The sequence below is a fragment of the Cololabis saira genome, chromosome 22 (assembly GCF_033807715.1).
Source record: "Cololabis saira isolate AMF1-May2022 chromosome 22, fColSai1.1, whole genome shotgun sequence".
Taxonomy (NCBI): Eukaryota; Metazoa; Chordata; class Actinopteri; order Beloniformes; family Belonidae; genus Cololabis; species Cololabis saira.
The window spans coordinates 26,340,921-26,360,602 of record NC_084608.1 but is presented as its reverse complement, the minus strand read 5'-3'; the positions used below and the strand labels follow the sequence as shown (position 1 = coordinate 26,360,602).

Genomic DNA, 19,682 nt, shown 5'->3' with positions numbered 1-19,682 from the left:
TATCTGGCATAAAGTCTAAAGTGAAGGAGACGTTTTATCCCTCGGTGGACTGATGGAGAGGCATAGGTGACTAAACAGGAGCGATCCATTACGGCACTGATCAATACCCGGCTTTGGAGGTGAACATCTCCCACCCAAAACTGGAAGAGGTTGGGACAGTATGGGAGGGAGGAGGAAACCACCAAGCTGTTCCTCCACAGCCGTGTGTTTGTGATGTGAGCAGGATTTGGTTTCATCCTGAAGGCAGCATGTGTCGCTTCAACATCCAGACGTAACTTTCTGCATTGATGCTGAAGGCGTTTTAGAGTAAAACATACCATTACTTTAAGGAGCTTCTGTTGTAGCGTTTCTCCCCTGTCTCTCCGTCGAAACCATCTGTGACTTAAAGGCTCAACATATGACCATTTTAAGAAGTGTTGGAGTTTGGTTTTATGGGTTAAAGCTGTTTTTCTGGTCCAGAAAATTAAGAAGTAACAAAAAACAGCTTCCATTATGCTATTTGGGCCAAATGAGAGTTAAAGGTGGAGTCGGAGATCTTTTTTGAAGAATTTATTTGCTATATCAGCTTTATTTGATATATACGGAAGAGTATTAGGGCCATGCAGGAGAAAAATAAAAATAAAATGTTTTTCCATTATGCACTTCGAGAAAAAAGTCGAAATGTTGAGAAAAAAGTAAAAATTTTGTGAATAAAGTTGAAATGTTGAGAAAAAAAGACGAAATTTCGACTTTATTCTTGAAATTGTATTTCAACATTAATCTGAACATTTCGACTTTTTTCTGCACATTTCAACATTTCGAAGTGCACAATAAATTCTCGTGTTGGCAGGAGATAATGTTCAGCTGATTTGTGTTTTTTGCTTGTTATCTGTCGTCACACAGCAGCTACAACGTTACAGCAAGTTTTCTGAGTTTTTGAGGGCCCAGTGGATCCTGCCGGGCCCCACACTGTGATGAAACCTCTGCTGACACTTAATAAAGCCGATCAAGTGAACCCCGGCCTCCCAGCCTGAACCGAGACCCGTTCCTAGTCACATTTAATACTGTACTTGTTAAGCTGTATTTATCCAAACGTAACCGCCAGGTACAGGCTACTCCGTCCCTGGAGAACAGTACTCTGGCTCTTATTGCTATTGATCTTATTTTTCTACTAGTGTAATCAGACGCAGGGCCGGCCGGCCCACTTCTCGAGAGTATATGCCGGCTCTATATTCAGTTAGCACTTTTATGATGCTTCAGATAACCTCCCAGGCCGCAGGCTGTTCTTAAGACACTTCTGAGTGCTCATCAGAGCGGTGGAGGTGTCACCGCTGGACGCGCCGCGGCCGTGTGAACGGCTCATGGAGGTAATAACCACTTAAGTAATGTTTCCACCTTCTTTTTGAACAACCCCAGAAGAGGCGGAGAGGGAGGTCTGGGGGTCTCCGGTCAGGCTAAGTTAAGAGGGATGCATCCTGCAGTATTCTAGCTGTTATATAGGAACCGTCTACGTACACGTAGTGTTTTCTTTGTCAGCCTGTTTCAATTTTAGTTTTAGTCTAGTCTTTGGGTCCAGCTATCATTTTAGTTTAAGTCACGTTCATTCTCCTTTGAGTTGTGTCAAGTTTTAGTCGATTAAGTCATTTTAGTCTTATTTTAGTCAGAATTGTCCAGGACCATTTTAGTCTAGTTTTAGACTTTAATTTTTCTATGTGACTTTGTTTCAGAGACACGGACAGTTTTTTTTTTGTTTTGTTTTCCCAAAGATCATGCTTTCATTGTGGCTTTGTTCTGAAATTGAGTTAATCTTAAGCCTGAATGAAGGCCACAATGCTCACCCAATGAGATTGACACTACAGTGATAGTGGCCTGTCCAATAAACAGAAAATTGCATTCCTTGGGGGTGAAAATATGGGTCTAATGCCCTATATAATCTTTCTATGTGACTTAATTCTAGAGATATGGAGTTTTTTGTGCAAAAAATGACCTTGAAAATTAAATTTCACTTTCAACATGACCTTGAAATAGGAAATCTATCTCAGATTTGAATTCCTAGCACCAAAAAAGTAGAGAAAGTGACAATATACAACAATCTAGGACTAAGAGAAGCTGAGAATGACCTTTGGTCTTTTCGGCGGGAGCCATTTTGAATTTTCTGCAAACCGGCCACTAGGGGGCGTCCCAATTTGTTTGCGGTGGTTTTTGAAAACCTTATGTCCATACCTACGGAAGAGTATTAGGGCCACTTAAAAAAAATAAAAAGAATTCTGAGAAAAAAGTCAGAATTCTGAGAAAAAAGTCAGAATTCTGACTTTAATCTCAGAATTCTGAGAAAAAAGTCAGAATTCTGAGAAAAAAGTCAGAATTCTGACTTTAATCTCAGAATTCTGAGAAAAAAGTCAGAATTCTAGGCCACTAAAAAAATAATAATAATAATTCTGAGAAAAAAGTCAGAATTCTGACTTTTTTCTCAGAATTCTTTTTATTTTTTTTAAGTGGCCCTAATACTCTTCCGTACATACCTAACACCATGCCAAATATCAAAAACTTGTCACCAAGTGCTTGATTTTCATGAATTCCCTCTCAGCTATTCTATATTTAATCATCATCATCACATGACCAGCATTTTTGTTGCGTCTCGTCTCGTTTTCCTCAGGTGATAAAGGTTCGTTGACGATGATATTTAGGTAGAATTTTCGTTGAAGAAAGCAGCTTTACGTACACTCCAGCAGGTCGGCCAGGGTCTTGGTCCGCAGGGCGACGGGCCGCTTGGTCTTGTCGTTGGTGATGGCGAACTCCTGCATCCCCAGCTCCTCGGCCACCTTGGCCTGCGTGCGGTTGTTCACCAGCGAGCTGCGCAGGAGCTGCAGACAAGCAAACACAGGGAGGAAATAAACAGAAAAACATACCGTAAAAAAGCATCAAAACGGAGCAGGAGATGGAATAATTCATCAGAACCAGAATGGGTTATGTGGAGAAAAATGTTTCAGGGAGATTTCACATCGGTCTGTTAAATATTACATTGTGACTCGTGGCGGAGCGACGACGACATGTTGGACCGGTTAGAAGTACATTTATGTCTAAAAGGAAAACACAAACTTGTTAAATTTAGCAGCGAGATGCAGAGAAGAGCAACTGGAATGAAATACGACAGATGAATCTGTCCTCGACTGAAGTACAAACACACCAGCGACTAGTTGAATGGGCACTTTTCCTCCTTAATCTCAAATCCATTTCAGATGTGCTCCATTTTGGCTCCTGGGAACGCTGGACCTTTCAGTGTCTCAACGCTGGAAGCTTTTATTCAGACGACGTCTTCCAATAAGAGTTTTTCTGTTTCTAGGCTTTTAACTACCAACCCGTCCGGTTTAGCAGCGGTCAGTGTCCAGGAGAGGAGCGAGGGAAGTGAGGAGACCGCTGTGACGTTTGACAGCATCACAAAACGGATCCCTGCGTTCAGAGACTCCAGAAGGAAGGAAATGGGAAAAAAAGACTGACATAGACGTGTTTTTTGATTCAAATCAAGGTAAAACAGGGAAACGTCCACTGTGGGTGAACATGTGGACTGCAGCGGGGCCAAAGGCTCAAACTCGGCTCCACTTTCACGTAGTCGAGCATCAGCTGGCTTCTGAAGATCGTCCGTACCGACGGTTGTTCACCAGCGAGCTGGTAACCATGTCTACCTCATACTGCTGCACCTTTCACTTTTTTTTTTTAAATTGTATATATGTTAATAAGAGCTGTCATTTGCCTATTTGCCTATTTACTGTACAGTGAAAAAAGATAACCGTGTCCATGTCTTGCTTGACCTGACTTGGCCAAATAAACATGATTCTTCTGATTCTTCTTCTTCTTAGTGATGGAGCGTCCGTTTTCGCAACTGGAGGAGCATCGTTTCTAAACTATCCCACAGTCTGTTACTCTTTCATAGCCTGGAGAGACTCAGCCTCTCTGAGACGTCCCTCTTACAGCCAATCATGTCACGGACCTGATAACTTAGTCTTAATTGTAGCACTTGCATCCTACTACGACTTATTTAACAAAAATGAGACAAAAAGAAAAAGACACTAAATGGAGGGCAATACTGAGTAAGGATGTTGCAGACAGGTGCTGATCATGATCAGCATTGGTCTTTAAGAAGAAACCCTTGCTCCACATCTCTAAACTAAGAACAGTTGATTCAAAAAATGATCTGGATCTGAATTGTTCATGCTTTTGTGTCGTCGTTTGTTTTCTTGCTTAAACAAGAAGGAACTGTCTCGTCTTCAGCAAGTCCTAAACTCTGCAGCGAGGCTGCTGATCTGCTCTGATACGAGGGCTCACATCAGCCCAAGTTTAAAAACTCTTCACTGGCTCCCTGCTGGCTCCCTTTTTCGTTTTAACTTTAAAATCTTGCTGACTTTCAGAGCTCTGCATGGTCCGGCCCCCTCCCACATCCAGGACCTGCTATAACCCTACGATTCATCTGGGAGGCTGAGATCATGTGACCAGATTTTGCTGATGGTCCCTCGCACCGAGGCTCCAGACCGATCTCCCGCCGTCTCCACGTTCTCTGGACTCCATCGATGCTTTAAGAGCAAACTTAAAACAACGTTTCTCAGAGCTTTTAAACATCAGTAGTGAGACGGTTGTTTTATGACCACCATGTTGATTTTATCTACTTTTATTCTAGGAGTTTTTATCGGTATTGTTTTCTTTTTATCGTATTTCTACTTTTACTGTAGTGTTTTATTCGTGTTATTGATGTTTTAGTGTTTGTGAAGCACCTTGTGACATTCCGTTGTCTGTGAACGGTGCTATATAAATAAACTTTACTTACTTACACATCGGCCAGGCCAGAGTTATACGGCCACCATGGACGGATGGGAAAGACGGAACGAAACATCTGAAATGCTTTTTACTCTCTTTTTGGTCCCTTCCTCAGTGAAGCTGCAGTTTTCTCTTCAATCAGGACTCTGAGCCTCTAATTCGCCTCTAACACGATGTCGGCCGCATCTCTGTCAGTCCCTCCAAAAGCTGGTTTACCCACATTTTTAGATCCTTTTTGGCTTCATTTTTGCTTAATAAAAAGCGTCATTATGGGAAAACAATCCACACGTATTTCTTTGCTCTTCTCGTAGAAAAACCTCTTTTACGCTCTTTATTATGTTCTTTTCAACTAGGTTTATAACTGGACTGAAACTGAGTGAGTATAAATGATTTCTGTCACTCAGTAGTTTTGGTTTCATCAAGCGGTCGAGGTTGAATCTTCTAAAGTTTTCACAGATAAATAGACTCGGCTCCGACACCGGTCTGCGTGTTATTCCCACTTACTGTTAAGTGTCCTTCGTGGTGGTCGGGGAAGTGGATGAAGAGATATTCGGTGGCCACCAGCTGCATGATGGAGTCTCCCAGGAACTCCATCCTCTGGTTGTGGCCCCTGAACACAAACGGCAGAAAAAGAGACAGGTAATGAGGGAAGGAAACGCCAGCGTCCAGGAGGACATTCAAAACCATGAACATGTGATATTTCAGCCGAGGTCACTCAGCTACACGTCAACGGTGCGTAAAAGACATCGTACTCCCTCTAGAGAGGCTTTTATTCCTTTAAGAGGCGGAGGAGGCCACTGATGTGCATTTCCCGCGACAGGTAGCGTGACAAGTCAGACCGCTGGAATAAGAAGCTCCTATGAAGAAAAAGCTCCATACAAAGATACCAAAGAAGCATTTTCAACACGATAAAAACCCGTCAACAAGCAGCGACACGTTTGGGGAGCAGCTCCTGCAGGGGGCTGATGGGGGCTGATGGGGGCTCCACGGTGCTGCGCAGCAGTGAGAGGCAGCGAATGTGGAGTAATTCCCATCGCAGTGTTAGACGGCGCGGCGGGAGGGGGCGGATGCTGTAATGGCCATTAATTAAACAGAATTATAGATTAGAATTGCAGATGTGGGCCGCTGCCGAGCGCCGGGCGAGGAGGGAGGATGTCGAGCAGCGGAGCACATGTCCGTCCTCGGCGCCGACGAGGAGGACAAGAACTGTATCAAAGACGGAGGAGTTTGTCGACCGACTTTTGGAAGCTGCAGAAAATCTGGGGTGAAATCAAAAGTACGGACACGCTCCTGCTATGAGTCGATAGATACACTCAGTATTTGACAGAAACCCTGTCTATTGTTGGACGATTACGTTGTTACTGTTAAGCCTCAGTTACTGCACCATATCCATTCTTTTTTTAATGTTTGAATCCAAATTATTAGTTTTCTTTTGTATAAAACCCCCTGAGTTGAGGTTCATAAAAGGGTAGGCATGATAAGCCTTGGCTTCAGCCTATACCTTTTCGGTGCCATTAAAAATATTGGACTATTTTTATGTTGTATTATGTTGTATCCAAATGGACCGAAATAAAACTCAAAAATCAATCAATCACAATTGCGATCAAAGTATCTTTCAGAAATACTGCAGTGGATAATCTCTCCAAACCGCTCAGTCCCGGGTTTGAAGTAACAAATTGGTGTGGGGAACAAACCGTCCTCCACACAAACTCTCACTCAACGATTTGGTGAATAAATCTGAATTGATCTTTTGTGTGGACAACTCTCTTCTCAAAAACTCCTCCAGCGAGGTCAAAGTTCTAACAATTTCAGTCCGTTCAGAGCTTTTTAAAAATCCTGTAAAACTGAAAGCCAAAACTACAACAAACTAAATATAAGTGGCCACTTATGTCTTGAACACACTTCTTTTTCTCATCGTTTAACCGTTTAAAGGACGCTGGAAGAAATGAGGGTGTTTTTCTGCACTTCTCAGACCTTCAAGTTCATGTTCCCGAGTCTGAAGCGATCCGGCCCGGCCCGGCACCACCCAACCAACAACCCACGTCTCATTAAAAACTAATTCACTGCAAGCGGGCGTCGCTTCCGTATGAAAAGCCTATTAGACGAGGAGCTGGTGATCAAAGTGTTTGTTTCTCCTCTGATTAAGCGATTGATTAAGCCCCCCCATTAACTAATAACGGACCAGGTGGTTCATTAATCAAACTGGTTGTGAAGGAGTTAAGGTATTTAACCCTTTCACAACCTCCAGAACTCCCAAACCGCTCAACGTGTGACAAGACTGACCGAATCAATCCAAGAAAAACACTGATTAGCCTGAAAAAAGATCCCTGATTGCACATTTGATCCAGTTAAAGTCCAGAAAAGTGTTGTTTTGCAACGTGGGAAGGCTTGACGGGGGCTCGGGTCTCCCAGAAGACTGATGGGGATGTGGATCTTAATTGCGTCATCTGCAAAGGCTGCACAAGAGTTCACGTATTAGCCCCCCAGAGTCCCGCGGGAGCGGAAAGAACCCGCCAAAATAAAAGCTTACAGTGTTGCAGGAGATTAAAAAGGTGTATTTCCAGATAACTTTACATCAAACAGCAGGTGGAAGTGAAAGGAAAAGCAGAAAACAGAAAGCCGCCCTCATCCTCTGCAGCGGTGGGGCCACAAAGCCTCAGCGAGGCGGGAAATTGAAGCAAAGTGTGGAGTCCAAGTCTTTGTTGGCCTTTGACTTGGACCTAAAAACGGCTTTAAAAGCCCTCGGAGGGGGCGGCCAGACGGCTGCCCGCTTCCCAATACGGCAGCACTCCACTTTTTACAGAAAAAAGAAGAAAAAAACAAACAAACTCTTTCCTTTTCATTCTTGGAAAAATAATGTTCTCGATTCATTTGAGCACTTTTGTCCAGATGAGCGGCCGACCTCTGGGCCAGACGCTGTTTGGGAAGCCAGTGCTCTTTCTTTTCAAAGGTAGGAAAATAATAAAAAATAAAAACTGCTCAGTTTTGAGCATTTCAACGGCTTCTCTTGGTTTAATAGCGCTCTCTTTTCGTCGGCTTCATTGTCCGAGGGTCCGTGATGCAACATCCTTATTGAACGACTACATCTTTAAGCTATACTTTTCCTCTAAGAGCAACTGAGTGAAGCGGTTTCAGCCCACCTACGCTGTGCTCTTGGGGGGGGGCGGACTTATTCAGTCCTACTGAAACTTCCTCAGAAAAAAAGATTACAAATGTTGCCACAGCGTGATTTCCTTTCTTCCGGGGATATACATTTTCTGAATCTGATTTAAGACATAATGGCGTGTGTGAATGGTTGCCGATCGCCACCTTTCAAAGCCGAACACTCAAACGTGTTTTCAGTAAATAAAGGCCGAGCTTGAAGAGAGAGGGATCTTTTCTCGGTGGCACCGGCAGATCTTGAGCTGTAAAAGGAAGCCGACGCCTGGAAGACTGGGCTCGTCGGCCCCGCCGGCTGACAGATGCCTCCACGCTCGGCACCCCCTCATCACTTCTTGCACCCTCTTCATCTAGGTCAGTTTGTCCTCTATTTCTTCTCAAAGTGACGGGCCAAAGGCCAACCTCAGTCCCATTTTCACATCTGCGCTCTTCCTTATTGTCTGACATTTCCTTCCCATTGTATGACCTCCTTCGGCGCTCGATCATGACAGAGCGACCTACTTGGGGGTGACCTTTGGTCCTCACGGGCGGCCGCTGCTCAGCTCCAGCTCTCAAGTCACTCGTCTCTATTTGGGTCAACCTGCCTTTGGCGGCTAAAGAGCTAACGAACAGAAATTGCCCTGAAAATACATCAGTTCCTCCATTTTTTGCTCAAGGATACATCGAAATAAATGTCAATGAGATTGAAACAATTCAGCGGATTCGTGTCGTGACGTCAGCATGACTCATCAATCCAATGCTAAATCTTAGATCATTTCTTTATGAATGATCATGTTCTGGGTCTCTGGAAAGCACCTAGAGACAACTTTTGTTGTATTAGATGCTATACAAATAAAATTGAATTGAATGAAAAGGATTAACCAACATCAGTTGCCCATATCGGGCGATAGTAGCAGGTCATTTTTACGCCGATAATGACTGATTTTATAAAGTAAAAAGTCTAAAAGGTATGGATAGAAATTACAATGGACATTTATAAAATGGAGAAGATAATGGCATTTATTATTATAAATTGGAGAAATTCACCTCATACTGGGAAAACTGGGTCAACTACATCACGCTCCATAGGCCTGATTTTATTTTCTCAAGTCAATTATTGTGTTATGTTGAAAAGATCACTCCCTACTTGTACATACTGTAGTAGTTTTTGGTGGTTTGTCTTTCTTTTCATTGTTTGGACATAAAACTAAAACAGTATCCCAACATTTAGGACAGACAACAGATGTAAGATGTCCAGTTAAAGTCCAGAAAAGTGTTGTTTTGCGACGTGGATGTGTGCAAATGTATCGGATGTGAATGTCTAATCCTGAATGTCAATAAAAAGAAAAGAAAAGAAACTAGAAAGAAAAAAAAAAAGGCAAAAAGTCTAAAAGGACAAAACAAAGCCACGGGAAGACGACGCCTGCAGCCTCTGCTATCTGGAATTGCTCATATCAGCAGGTCAGACCTGTATCCGTGTAGCTCTGATGTAGCGCCACAGGATGCACAAAACGTGGTGGGGCTTTATGTGATACTGTAACTAACAGGAATGTCCAATAATCAATACTCAAAGTAACCGATACAGGAGGCTTCTTCTTCCTCGTCTGTCTGTCATCTCCATCAGTACTCTCAACCGCTATTAGTGGTTAAAAGTACGTTAAAGAGCGGTTCAAACAACATTAAAGACATGTCCTGACATGAATGTGTTTATATACTGAAAATTAAAGCAACTGTTAAAACGTGAACTAGCTCTAGCGCCACCACCTGGTTCTTGCAAGACGTCTCATTCTTCTCTCCTGGAGCAACAAGCACTTCCTAATTTAACAAGATGGATTAGAGATACTATCTTGAAACTAGAGAAAATGAGACATACTCTCAAAGGTTCCCGGCAAAAATTTTGAAAGATTTGGACCCCCTTTTTTGGATTACGAGACTCTACAAATACCATTGAATGTGGATGATTAAAATACGAACATTGATGTGAGGCCTTTTTTTATTTATTTACATTTGTCTCTCTCTTTATGTAATATTAGATCGCATACTTACTTTGTTACGACTCCTTTTTATATTCTTTCCTCTTTCAGTATCTGCCTATTTCTTTACTAATATACTTATTTATTTTTATTAATTTGATCTAACTTCATTATTGTTTTGTAATCCTTTGGTGATGTTTGACTTGAAAATACAACATTAGACAATCAACCTTTTGATGACTGGGAGGGAGGGATTGCCTTTTTCTGTTAGTTTTATTTCTCTTATACCGGTAATTGTAACTATTTGAATATTGCAGCCATTCTTTGCTTATGTACAAATTGATAGTGAAACTAAGCTGTAACAAATATAAATGTTTAATGGAAAATCAATAAAAACAGACGTATTCAGGAACTGGTGAGCCGTCCAGGAAGCTCCACTACCAGCAAGTCTGTCACAAACGGACCAAACCAACCCAGGACAGCAGGACCGTTTTCTCTATGCAAGCTCAAATATCCTCATTCTGGATCCGATAAGCTGTTAACTGATGAAACCATCGACGAACCTGAGCCTTCTGGTTTCTGAAAAGTTCAGTCAAGCCCTGTAAGACGCAGACCTGTTGACCTCTGACCCCCAGGTCCGTAGAAAAGCCTGAACAGAAGTCCATCTCTCACCATAAACACACATCCAGAGAGACGAACACTCGCACACAGCACCAGTGTCCTTGTGGCAAACCTAAGCAAGCAATTACAGAGTGCAGGATGCCAATAAGATATCAAACGTGCGCTGCCAAGGCTAATTTGCTTTAGCTGTCAGGCTCACCATTGTGTCGGATTGTAAAGCTCAGAAGAGAGTTAAGCTTCAATTGCAAATAACCCTCTTACAGTCAAAATCACAAGCCCCTCAAATTGGAGTGAACAGTCTCATTAGCGGAAGCGCTGGTTATGAAAATTGCAATCTTTTCAAACCTGTTTTCCGTGAGTAAATGAGGGGAGCAGGACAACAATGACCTGTTTGTTACTATCAGACCCGACTGCTCTCTCTCTCTCTCCAATCAATTCCCAGCCGACCCTGCAGAAGTTTGAAACTTTACCGACTATTGAACAAACGTCATAACAGTCAGACACGGGGAAGAAAGGAGGGAAAAAATTAGTGCAGAGAAACCCACAGGAGCACTGAAATACTGCAATTAAAGGAGGGATATCATGGTCTCCCTCCTGTAAAGTTGTTCCTGGCATGTTTGGATCGAAACGCTGCGTGGATACGGTACAAAAAGCTCCCCTTTCCACCATGTGTTTGCATCTCTGTCCACAGCAGAAGGTTTGGAGGACTCTGATCCGTCTCCCTTGTCTTGAAACTGGAGCTTCAGCTTTGAGCGAGCTGCTTCAAAAGGCTCGGCGAATGCTGCATGGACAGAAAGATGGAACGGTGACGGCCCTGAACTCTGTACACTAGTGATGCACCGATTGTTCGGTAACCGAAATTGTTCGGCCGAAAATGGCAAAAAAACACTTTCGGTGTTCGGTGGAATAAGTGTGAAAAAAACCGAACAATTAATAACGGCGTTGTAATATAAATAGACTGGCCGCTCCGTAACTGTTGCGCACCACATAAATCGTTGGCCAACCAAAAACTAACCACATAAGAATTTTACCTAACATTCACCAGCAGGTGGAACCAAAACAACATAAATCAATCTATTACAGGTGCGTTTAGATGACGAAATCAAACAGCGAAGAGCGTGGAATGAAGTGGCGCGATGCAAACATGTCAGCAGTGTGGAAGTATTTTAGAGTGGCAAAGAATAATACAAGAATGGCTGTTTGCAATGAATGTTCTGCTCAAATATCTAGAGGGGGCACTACAAGTTTGATTTATCATTTGAAATGATAAAAAACCCTGAGCGCTTTAATGCATTTTTATTGTTTTAAGGCCTATGTTACAATGTTCAGTAAGTTAAGCCTAACGTAAGCTCAAAGATGGCCAAAAAATGTATTTTGCTAATTTATTTATTTTAAGTTGTTGTTCTTAGCTAGTATAATGTCTGCTAGAATATTTAAAAAATGCTGGGAAATTAAAAAATGTTCAGTTTTTTATGTTCAACAAATGTTTTCTACCTTGTAATTTTTTTAAAGATTTTTTTTCTTTTAAAAGCCTAAATCAAATTTATTTGATTTATGCAATGGTGAAAAAATTGGCAAAATAAATGAAAAACTGTGAAGAACCATGTTCGGTATTGTTCGGTATTCGGCCAGGTTTTTATTAATATTTTTGGTTTCGGCCACAAATTTTCATTTCGGTGCATCACTACTGTACACCTCACCGAGCAACGTATCCGAAGACCTAGGTGTCTCTAAGAAAAGGCAGAAGGCTGTTTTTGAAATAGCAACGACCCTTTTTTCTTTAAATATTCCCTTTACGAGATCAGAAACATGTATGTAGTGTTGCTGGTCTTCATGAAAACTGCATTAAAAAGAATAAATTATGTAAAAATCAAGACGTATCACAGGGAGGAGTGAGGCAACAACAACTCTCAAATAAAAGATACATGACTGTGTGGAATAAAGAAGAAATATAAAACCCTCAGCTAAAGAGCCGGTCAATCAAGAATGCATTTCCCATGAGGCATTGCGGCCGTGCAGCTACATGTGAACTTGAGATTCTGTCGGATCTCTGCTCTCTGAAGAAACCCGGGATCGGGGGGGAACGGGCCAGGAAAAAACAACACAGAAAGAAGCCATCTATCACAGAAGATACTTTGAACGTGACATTCAAGATGTCATTTGTTATCCGAGCCGCCGTGGTGAGTGCAGGAGCATGTCTGCGCTGCAGGGGGTAAACGTGATGATCAAGTAGGAGGAGGCGGCTGCCGCATTCATGACAGATACAACCATTTAAAACGCTCCGCGCAGAAAACTCCCGGCGCCTCGGATCACATTATAAAATACAATACATCATGCTTCATCACCTCTGAGGGGGAAAAAAAAACAAAGAACAGATGAACTACATCTTCTGCATCCTTGCAAATCACATCTGGCCAACGACTGGCTCACTTTGCGTCTTAATTGGCGGTGAGTTTGTTAGCGCCGGCACTCACAGGGTGAGGTGGTTGAAGCCCACGGTCCTCAGGGTGAAGGCCCGGGCCAGCAGCCGCACGTGCGTGAACAGGACTCCGATGGATTCTTCAAAGCTGGTGAGTTTCTGCAGGACGGGAGACGTCTCGATCAGCTGCCGGTCGGTCTGAGGCTCCTGCACCTGGAGGAGGGAGAAGACGCACCAACCGTGTCATCGTTACGGGTTCAGGGCAGCAGACGTCACAGATGGTGATGGTTCAGACTTGCACTAGAACCTACTAGTGGAAAAGTGCCATTAGGTAAGAACCAAGCAAGGTGAGGCAGCGTTCAGTTATTCTGCTCCTCACAGGTGGAACAAACTTCCTGTAGACCTGAGGTCTGCTCCAACTGTAGATCCTTTAAATCAGGCCTAAAAACATTACTGTTTACTGAGGCGTACTCTTAAATTAAATACTCACCTGCTTGACTCTACTGCCCTTACTTTTTAACAACTTGTGCTTTTATTATTTTACCTCTTTTCTTATTGTATTTCATTTTATTTGTTATTTACTGTTTAATTGTGTCTTGCTGCTTTTAATGTTGATGTAAAGCACTTTGAATTACATTGTGCTGAATTGTGCTATATAAATAAACTTGCCTTGCCTTACTCAGCTCAGTTTGCCTCCACTCGCTTTGGTTCTTTCCCACCAGGGGTCTAATGTGCAGAGTAGATACTTTTTCTGTAACTACTCTGTCGAGGTTCTAAGCGGCTGAGTCGGCTGTTTCTGACGTCATCACACTACAGGCCACGTATTGGTCGGGGGTTTGGAGTCAGACGTCTGAGTCAGGATGTGACATCAGAGAAAGAGCGACTCTGACGGCTTCTGGTTCATTTTATTTGACCAGCAACGGCAGCAAAAGTCTGTTTCATGATCCAACTCTGAGGTGCAGATGTTCATAAACCTGGCGGCTGAGGAGAGAATTAAAAAGGGATGTAGACGGGCGATAAGGAACGACCAGATCCACCAGGAGCTCTGTCACTTCATAGCTGCTCGCGGCTCCCAACGGACTTTTCAGCAGCGCGAGACAAACAAAAAAAACGTAAAAAGTGTCGCAGCTCGAAGCTTCTCTCACTCTCACTTTTTAACTTGATATCGAACACTAGCCACAGACCCAGCAGCACATCTATCATCTCCTCCAGGTTCTACATCTTTAGTGTTGTTGTCACACAATCAAATATGTCACAGCAGCTTCACTCCAACCTCCTACTTCTGCTGCAGGTGCTGAATTTCAGAGGAAAAGAAACCAAGCTGAGTGGAGCTGAGATGAGTAGAGCCGAGTAGGTACTAGTGGAAAAGTGCCATAAATCCGGGCGGTGACGAGGACGGATAGCGTTAGGAATAAGAACATAAGAGGCTGGACGCCTTGGAGATGACATGAGAGGTGGATCAGGACGCGTACAGAGGAGGATGGTAGAAGGATGCTGGAGGTGAAGCTGACAGGCAGGAGAAGACGACGGGGGAGACCAGAGAGAAGATTCCTGGATGTGGTGAAAGAGGCTGGCTGGTGAGACGGAGGGAACGGGGGAAGATGGAAAGAAAGAAACTAAAAGAAAAATTGTAATTCAGTTATGTCCTGAATTATCGGGGAGGCCGAGCTTCCACTCGAGCCTGGTCAGCCTCTACAAACCAAACTCCCAGCAGCCTTGAATCACGAAGGAAAAACAAGTTGATGAATGACGTTCTACATGAGCCAAGTAAACCTGCACAGCGTGTTCTGCTCGAGAGCCTCGTCGGAGCAGGCGACTCTTGGTCATTAACCTTCAAGTCAAACGGCTCCTCTTTCTACGGTCCATTCCTTTCTCGTCTGCGTGAGTTTTGAACTCAGAAACAACAACAACCACCTCGGCTGGAGAGCCCGGCGAGGTCAGAGGTCGTGCAAACCCACGCCGCTCTCTTTAGCCGCGACACCTGCGCTCATTACGAGTGGCGGTGACACGGCGGGGCGGTGAGTGCTGACTCCACAGACGTCCTGACGGGGGCATTAATCAGCCGGCTGGAGGAAACCTAATTGGCGTCTCCGAGGTGCGACCGCAGGCTCCATCAGGACCTCTGTTCCTCGGGAGATGAAAAACATTGGGATTTCTTGTGGATGCTCAAATACGACTAAGGCGGTTAATGCCTGAAAGTTAAAGAACATGGTTCTCCAAGGAAAGATGGACAAGTTTTATCACTTCCCAAGTGATTTCTTTGTCTGTTCTCGTGAGGCAACGACGGCTTTCCTTTTCCCCCCCAAGTCTCCCATGTCAAGCCGGAGCACAGAGCAGAGATGTATTTTTAAACTCAATGTTTTTAATTGGAGTGCTGCCGGTAATGTCATGGTTCCATCTTCCAAGTGTGTCCTCAGAAACATTTCATTGCTCTCTCTCCCTCTCTCTCTTTCCCCTCCGTTAATTAACGGCAGGCGCTTAAATGTCATGCATTACAACTAACGACATCTGACGAGTTCAGCACTCAGAGGCGCGAGCTACTATCCTTCAGGGGAAATGGCCAGCAGCAAAGCTTCAAACGGAGAAAGTCAGGGGGAAAAAAATTAAAGAGAAATCAACAGAAGGCATGGAAATATAAATAAATAAAATGTTTGAAATGGCTTCAAAGCGTTACTTTCAGCTCAGTCGAGAGCGAGCGAGAGCAGAATCAGAGTCGAGGCCCAAAAAGCTGCGCGCTCATGTACCTCCCTGATAAACCAAAGGAGAAATTTTGTAATTCACTCTCGACATAAATGACGTTCTGGTAAATTATCCTGGAGAGTTGGGGGTGATGATGTGCTGGAGGACCAAAAAAAACACAAAAAAAATCAAGTAAACACAAGTACAGGAGAGGTGCGTGTAAACCACATCCCTCCGTAGGGCTCGGCGGCGGCGCCGCTAATGTACGCCTGTATGCCAGAGATCTGTGTACGCGTAATTACACTCGGCGTGGCGGGCTGCCATCGCCGTCGGCTCAAACCTCATTAGGGTTGCTCCTCTTTCACCTCCGTTTCTTCATCCTAATCTTGGAGGGGAAGGGAATTAGGTTACACGTTGTTACCTTTCAGCTATAATTTCAAGAATGCTTCACAAATTCTTCGGGGGGGGGGGAGGCGTTCGCCAATTACACAACACGATGATGTGGAAGATGCTTTTTTTTATGTCATGTCAAGTGGCTACGATTATATCATCCGGAGCCCAAAGGTCACAGCGCCGGCGAGCCACGGTGAGGCAGCGGAGCAGGATTTACCCCCCTGGCAGGAGCTGCTGGAGGTAATGAGGCTGCAGCTAATGGCTGCTCCGGCCCCCCGCTGTTCGGGGGTCCCTGCACCGCGGAGGCTGAAGGGCCGACCACGGGGGGTCAGACCTGCTGACGGGCCCCGGGAAGACGAACCGCTGGCTCCTGCTAAACAAAAACCTCTGGCCTCCATCTGGGGATCGTCAGCGCTGGGGGGGATGACAAACGGTCCAGATGTAGCTCAAACCGAGAGCTCAGACACTCTCCTGCATATGCAGCGACACGGAGAGAGTAAAGTACTCAAAGATGAGCCTCGGCATGCGCACAAAGAAACGCTCTCCGCTCGCGAAGACATCAGAGAGAGGGAGGCCTGGCGGTCCCCCGAGGGTCCCATGTGATTCGGGACTGTAATCCTGTTAAGGCATCTTTGATCTCGTCTCCCAAATCCTAATTTCAAACAAACACTGCTGACATGTTCAGTGTTTCTGGGCAGATCCTGCAACCCGGAGAACAGCAGACGGTAAGAGCACAAAATGACGGGAGAAAGAAAGGATGATGCTGCAAGAAGAGGAGCGAATGAGTAATGAAAGGAGCCAGATTAGGGCCTGGACCAGAACGGAGCGCGCGGGAAGGCTGACGGAAGACTGCTGGGGACCTTGCGACAGTTTTTAACGACTAATCCAGCCTCGGGCAAATTCACTAAAAGCTTGTCCACCTCGGTTTCCAACGCACATGAAAAACAAAAAAAAACACACACAATCAGGCTGGAACGCTTCAAGGATTCCAGGCTGGTTCTGTGTCTTGGGGAGGAGATGAGCATTAGTGGAAGGCAAGCGGACTAAATAAACATGGATGATAAAACACATCTGGACCAACCTGCAGGGGGTGCGGTGGGTACTTGAGCCAGACCTCCCGCAGGTCCTGTGGAGAAAACAGGAAAAAAGACACATAAACCTCCAACACACCACTGCACACGTTAAATTAACCTTGAAAAAGCACATCTTTAACGATTTAAAACACTTTGTTTAAGCATTTGGACCCAATATTAAGCCCACATTCACTGCAGGGGGGCAGTAAGGACTCTTAAAAACATATGTGATGGACCTAATTGATTTGTAGCGATCACATTTAAAGCTGTGTAGATAGATGGAGTGAAAGTGAACTTATGTTATATAGTAACTGAAAATAACTGCTCAGATTATTATTTGCGCTCCCCAACATGCACCAGTCCATCAAAAACCAAAAACCAGTCCAGATTAGGGCTGAGGATCGATTCATATGTCAAGAATTGATTCGGTTCCGATTCTTAAGATTCAGAAATCGATTATCATGATTTGATCCGATATCGATTTGGGTTATTGCTATTAAAACAGTTTTTTGAGCTGTTTATGCAACAGTTTCACACCACATGCATGTGTGAATTAAATGAATTGACAACTGGGATTAAAGTTCACACAGACACACACACATATACATATATATACATATATATATATATATATACATATATATACATATATATATATATATATATATATGAAAGAACAATATCTGGGCTAGTCCAGATATTGTTAAGTAGATACTGTGCAGCTAGTGGACCTTCACAATAAAAGGACAGTCAACGGCTGAGCAGGAAGTCGGTCTGTTACAAGCTCAGAGGTTTTTGCCCCGCTATAGATGATCAATACACCGGCATCTGGAGAGAGAAACATTTCCTCTTACTTTTGATTCTACTTCAGAGTTTGGTGTTTTTCATCCTGAACCTTGACGCCTCCATCTAACGAAATGCTTTATCTAAATGTGGAATTTAATTAAAGATGATAAAGAACAACTTGAGCTCACTGGATCCGAGCGACCAGGGCAGATCAAGTTTTATTGACGATTTCAAGGAAAAGATCTTTAAGTCGTACTAAATAAGACTAAACTAAAAAAACAAGGTTCGGAAAGGAGAAAGCAGAAAAACAAGTAAATGTTGTCAAGGACAACGTGTCCAGATGCAGGTTCTGATCCGAGGTCAGCGCTGACAGGGAGGTGCACCATCACTCAGGTGTTTAAAAGATTCAACGAGATAACCTTTTAAGATGCTGCGTTACCCCACGGGGGTGTGGGGGTGTGTGTGGGGGGGGATGTGGTCGGCAGCATCGAACGGCCGCCTCTCCTCCTCGACCCAGTCATCTGGCAACCCATCGCCTTGAGCAGCCCATGAAAAATTCATGAAAGCGGTCAATATGTTTGAGTAAACGCTTCCGTTAGGGTGCTGGTGTCTGAGCCGGGCCTGCAGCCGGCGAGCGCTGCACCGCGCACGGCCGGTTATCGGGTCGACGGTAGAGTCACTGGTGAGCAAATGGGTCTCTGGCTGCGGGGATCGTTTAAAGACTGTCAATGGCATCGGCTAGCGGATCAGATGATGGCACAGCGATGCTGCAACCTCATAATCGGAGTGATGCATTTAAAACAACATGCACACAGAGAGAAAGAAGAATGAAGGAAGGAAATGCAAAACAGGGTGTCTACAGGTTTGACTGAGGTAAATTTAAGACTTTTTAATAACATTTTCAAACTAAATTTAAGACTAAAAGACAAGTCACTAAGAAATCCATCACTGAGGTCGAGGTTGCCAGATCTGACGCGACGTAAAACCCACCGAAATAATAAAAAACCAGCCCAAATCATACATTATCTATGTTAAAACCGTCTATTATTAAATGCATAATACATTTCAAGCTAAATAGCTCAAAAAAAGTTTAGGCTCCAAACAAAGACTACAATTAAATTGAGTAGATTAAAGCAAAAAAAAATATCAGCGAGTTTATTGTATAAGTTTCTACTTTTCTTTGCCATAATGGAAACTTTTTTGTTAATAATTTCTCCTAAACATTTAGTAAAAACCAGGAAAAGCAGCCCGAATATATATTTTTCATCCCAATTGGGCTGAAACTTGCCCAACCTGGCAACACAGATTTAGAACCTCCGCAGGAGATTCTTCTCAAAACGATCAAATAAACTTTTTAATGATGACTCGACATATTCCCTCTAAAATGAAGACCCTTGGATTGATATTTAAGTCAAAATGAGACATTTAAAGACCTCATTTTAGGAAAAATTGAATTCAAGATCTTTTAAGGAGCCGCGGCCGCCCTGTCTAAGCACTGGAGAGATGGACAGAAGGAGTGAAGTGCATGGAAGCAGTGTCGGCTTGTGATTAAAATCCATCCACGGGGCGCTAGCGGTCCGCCCACATCCTGCATATAGACCCGAACAGCTAATGTTTCAATTACAGCCGCTGCAAAGACAAGCCAGACGATGATTAAGCCGGCATCGAGTGGGGATTTAAGAACAACAGATCTTTTCTTTCCCTTTCTCTCTCTCGCAGCACAAGGAAGGTATAATTACTGGGGGCACAAATCATCATGTGCAGCAGCTGACTCGCAGCCATGTGGAGGACATAACCCCGGCGCTACAGAGG

General features: G+C 43.8%; 1 protein-coding gene across 1 annotated transcript in view; it reads right to left on the bottom strand.

Annotated features, from left to right (window-relative positions):
- drosha (drosha ribonuclease III) overlaps nt 1–19,682 on the bottom strand; it is a 152,320-nt gene that overhangs the window by 26,626 nt on the left and 106,012 nt on the right. The window contains 4 exon segments of the mRNA XM_061713722.1: nt 2,702–2,843; nt 5,293–5,398; nt 12,995–13,152; nt 17,093–17,137. Of these exon segments, the coding sequence (XP_061569706.1) occupies nt 2,702–2,843; nt 5,293–5,398; nt 12,995–13,152; nt 17,093–17,137 (451 nt within the window).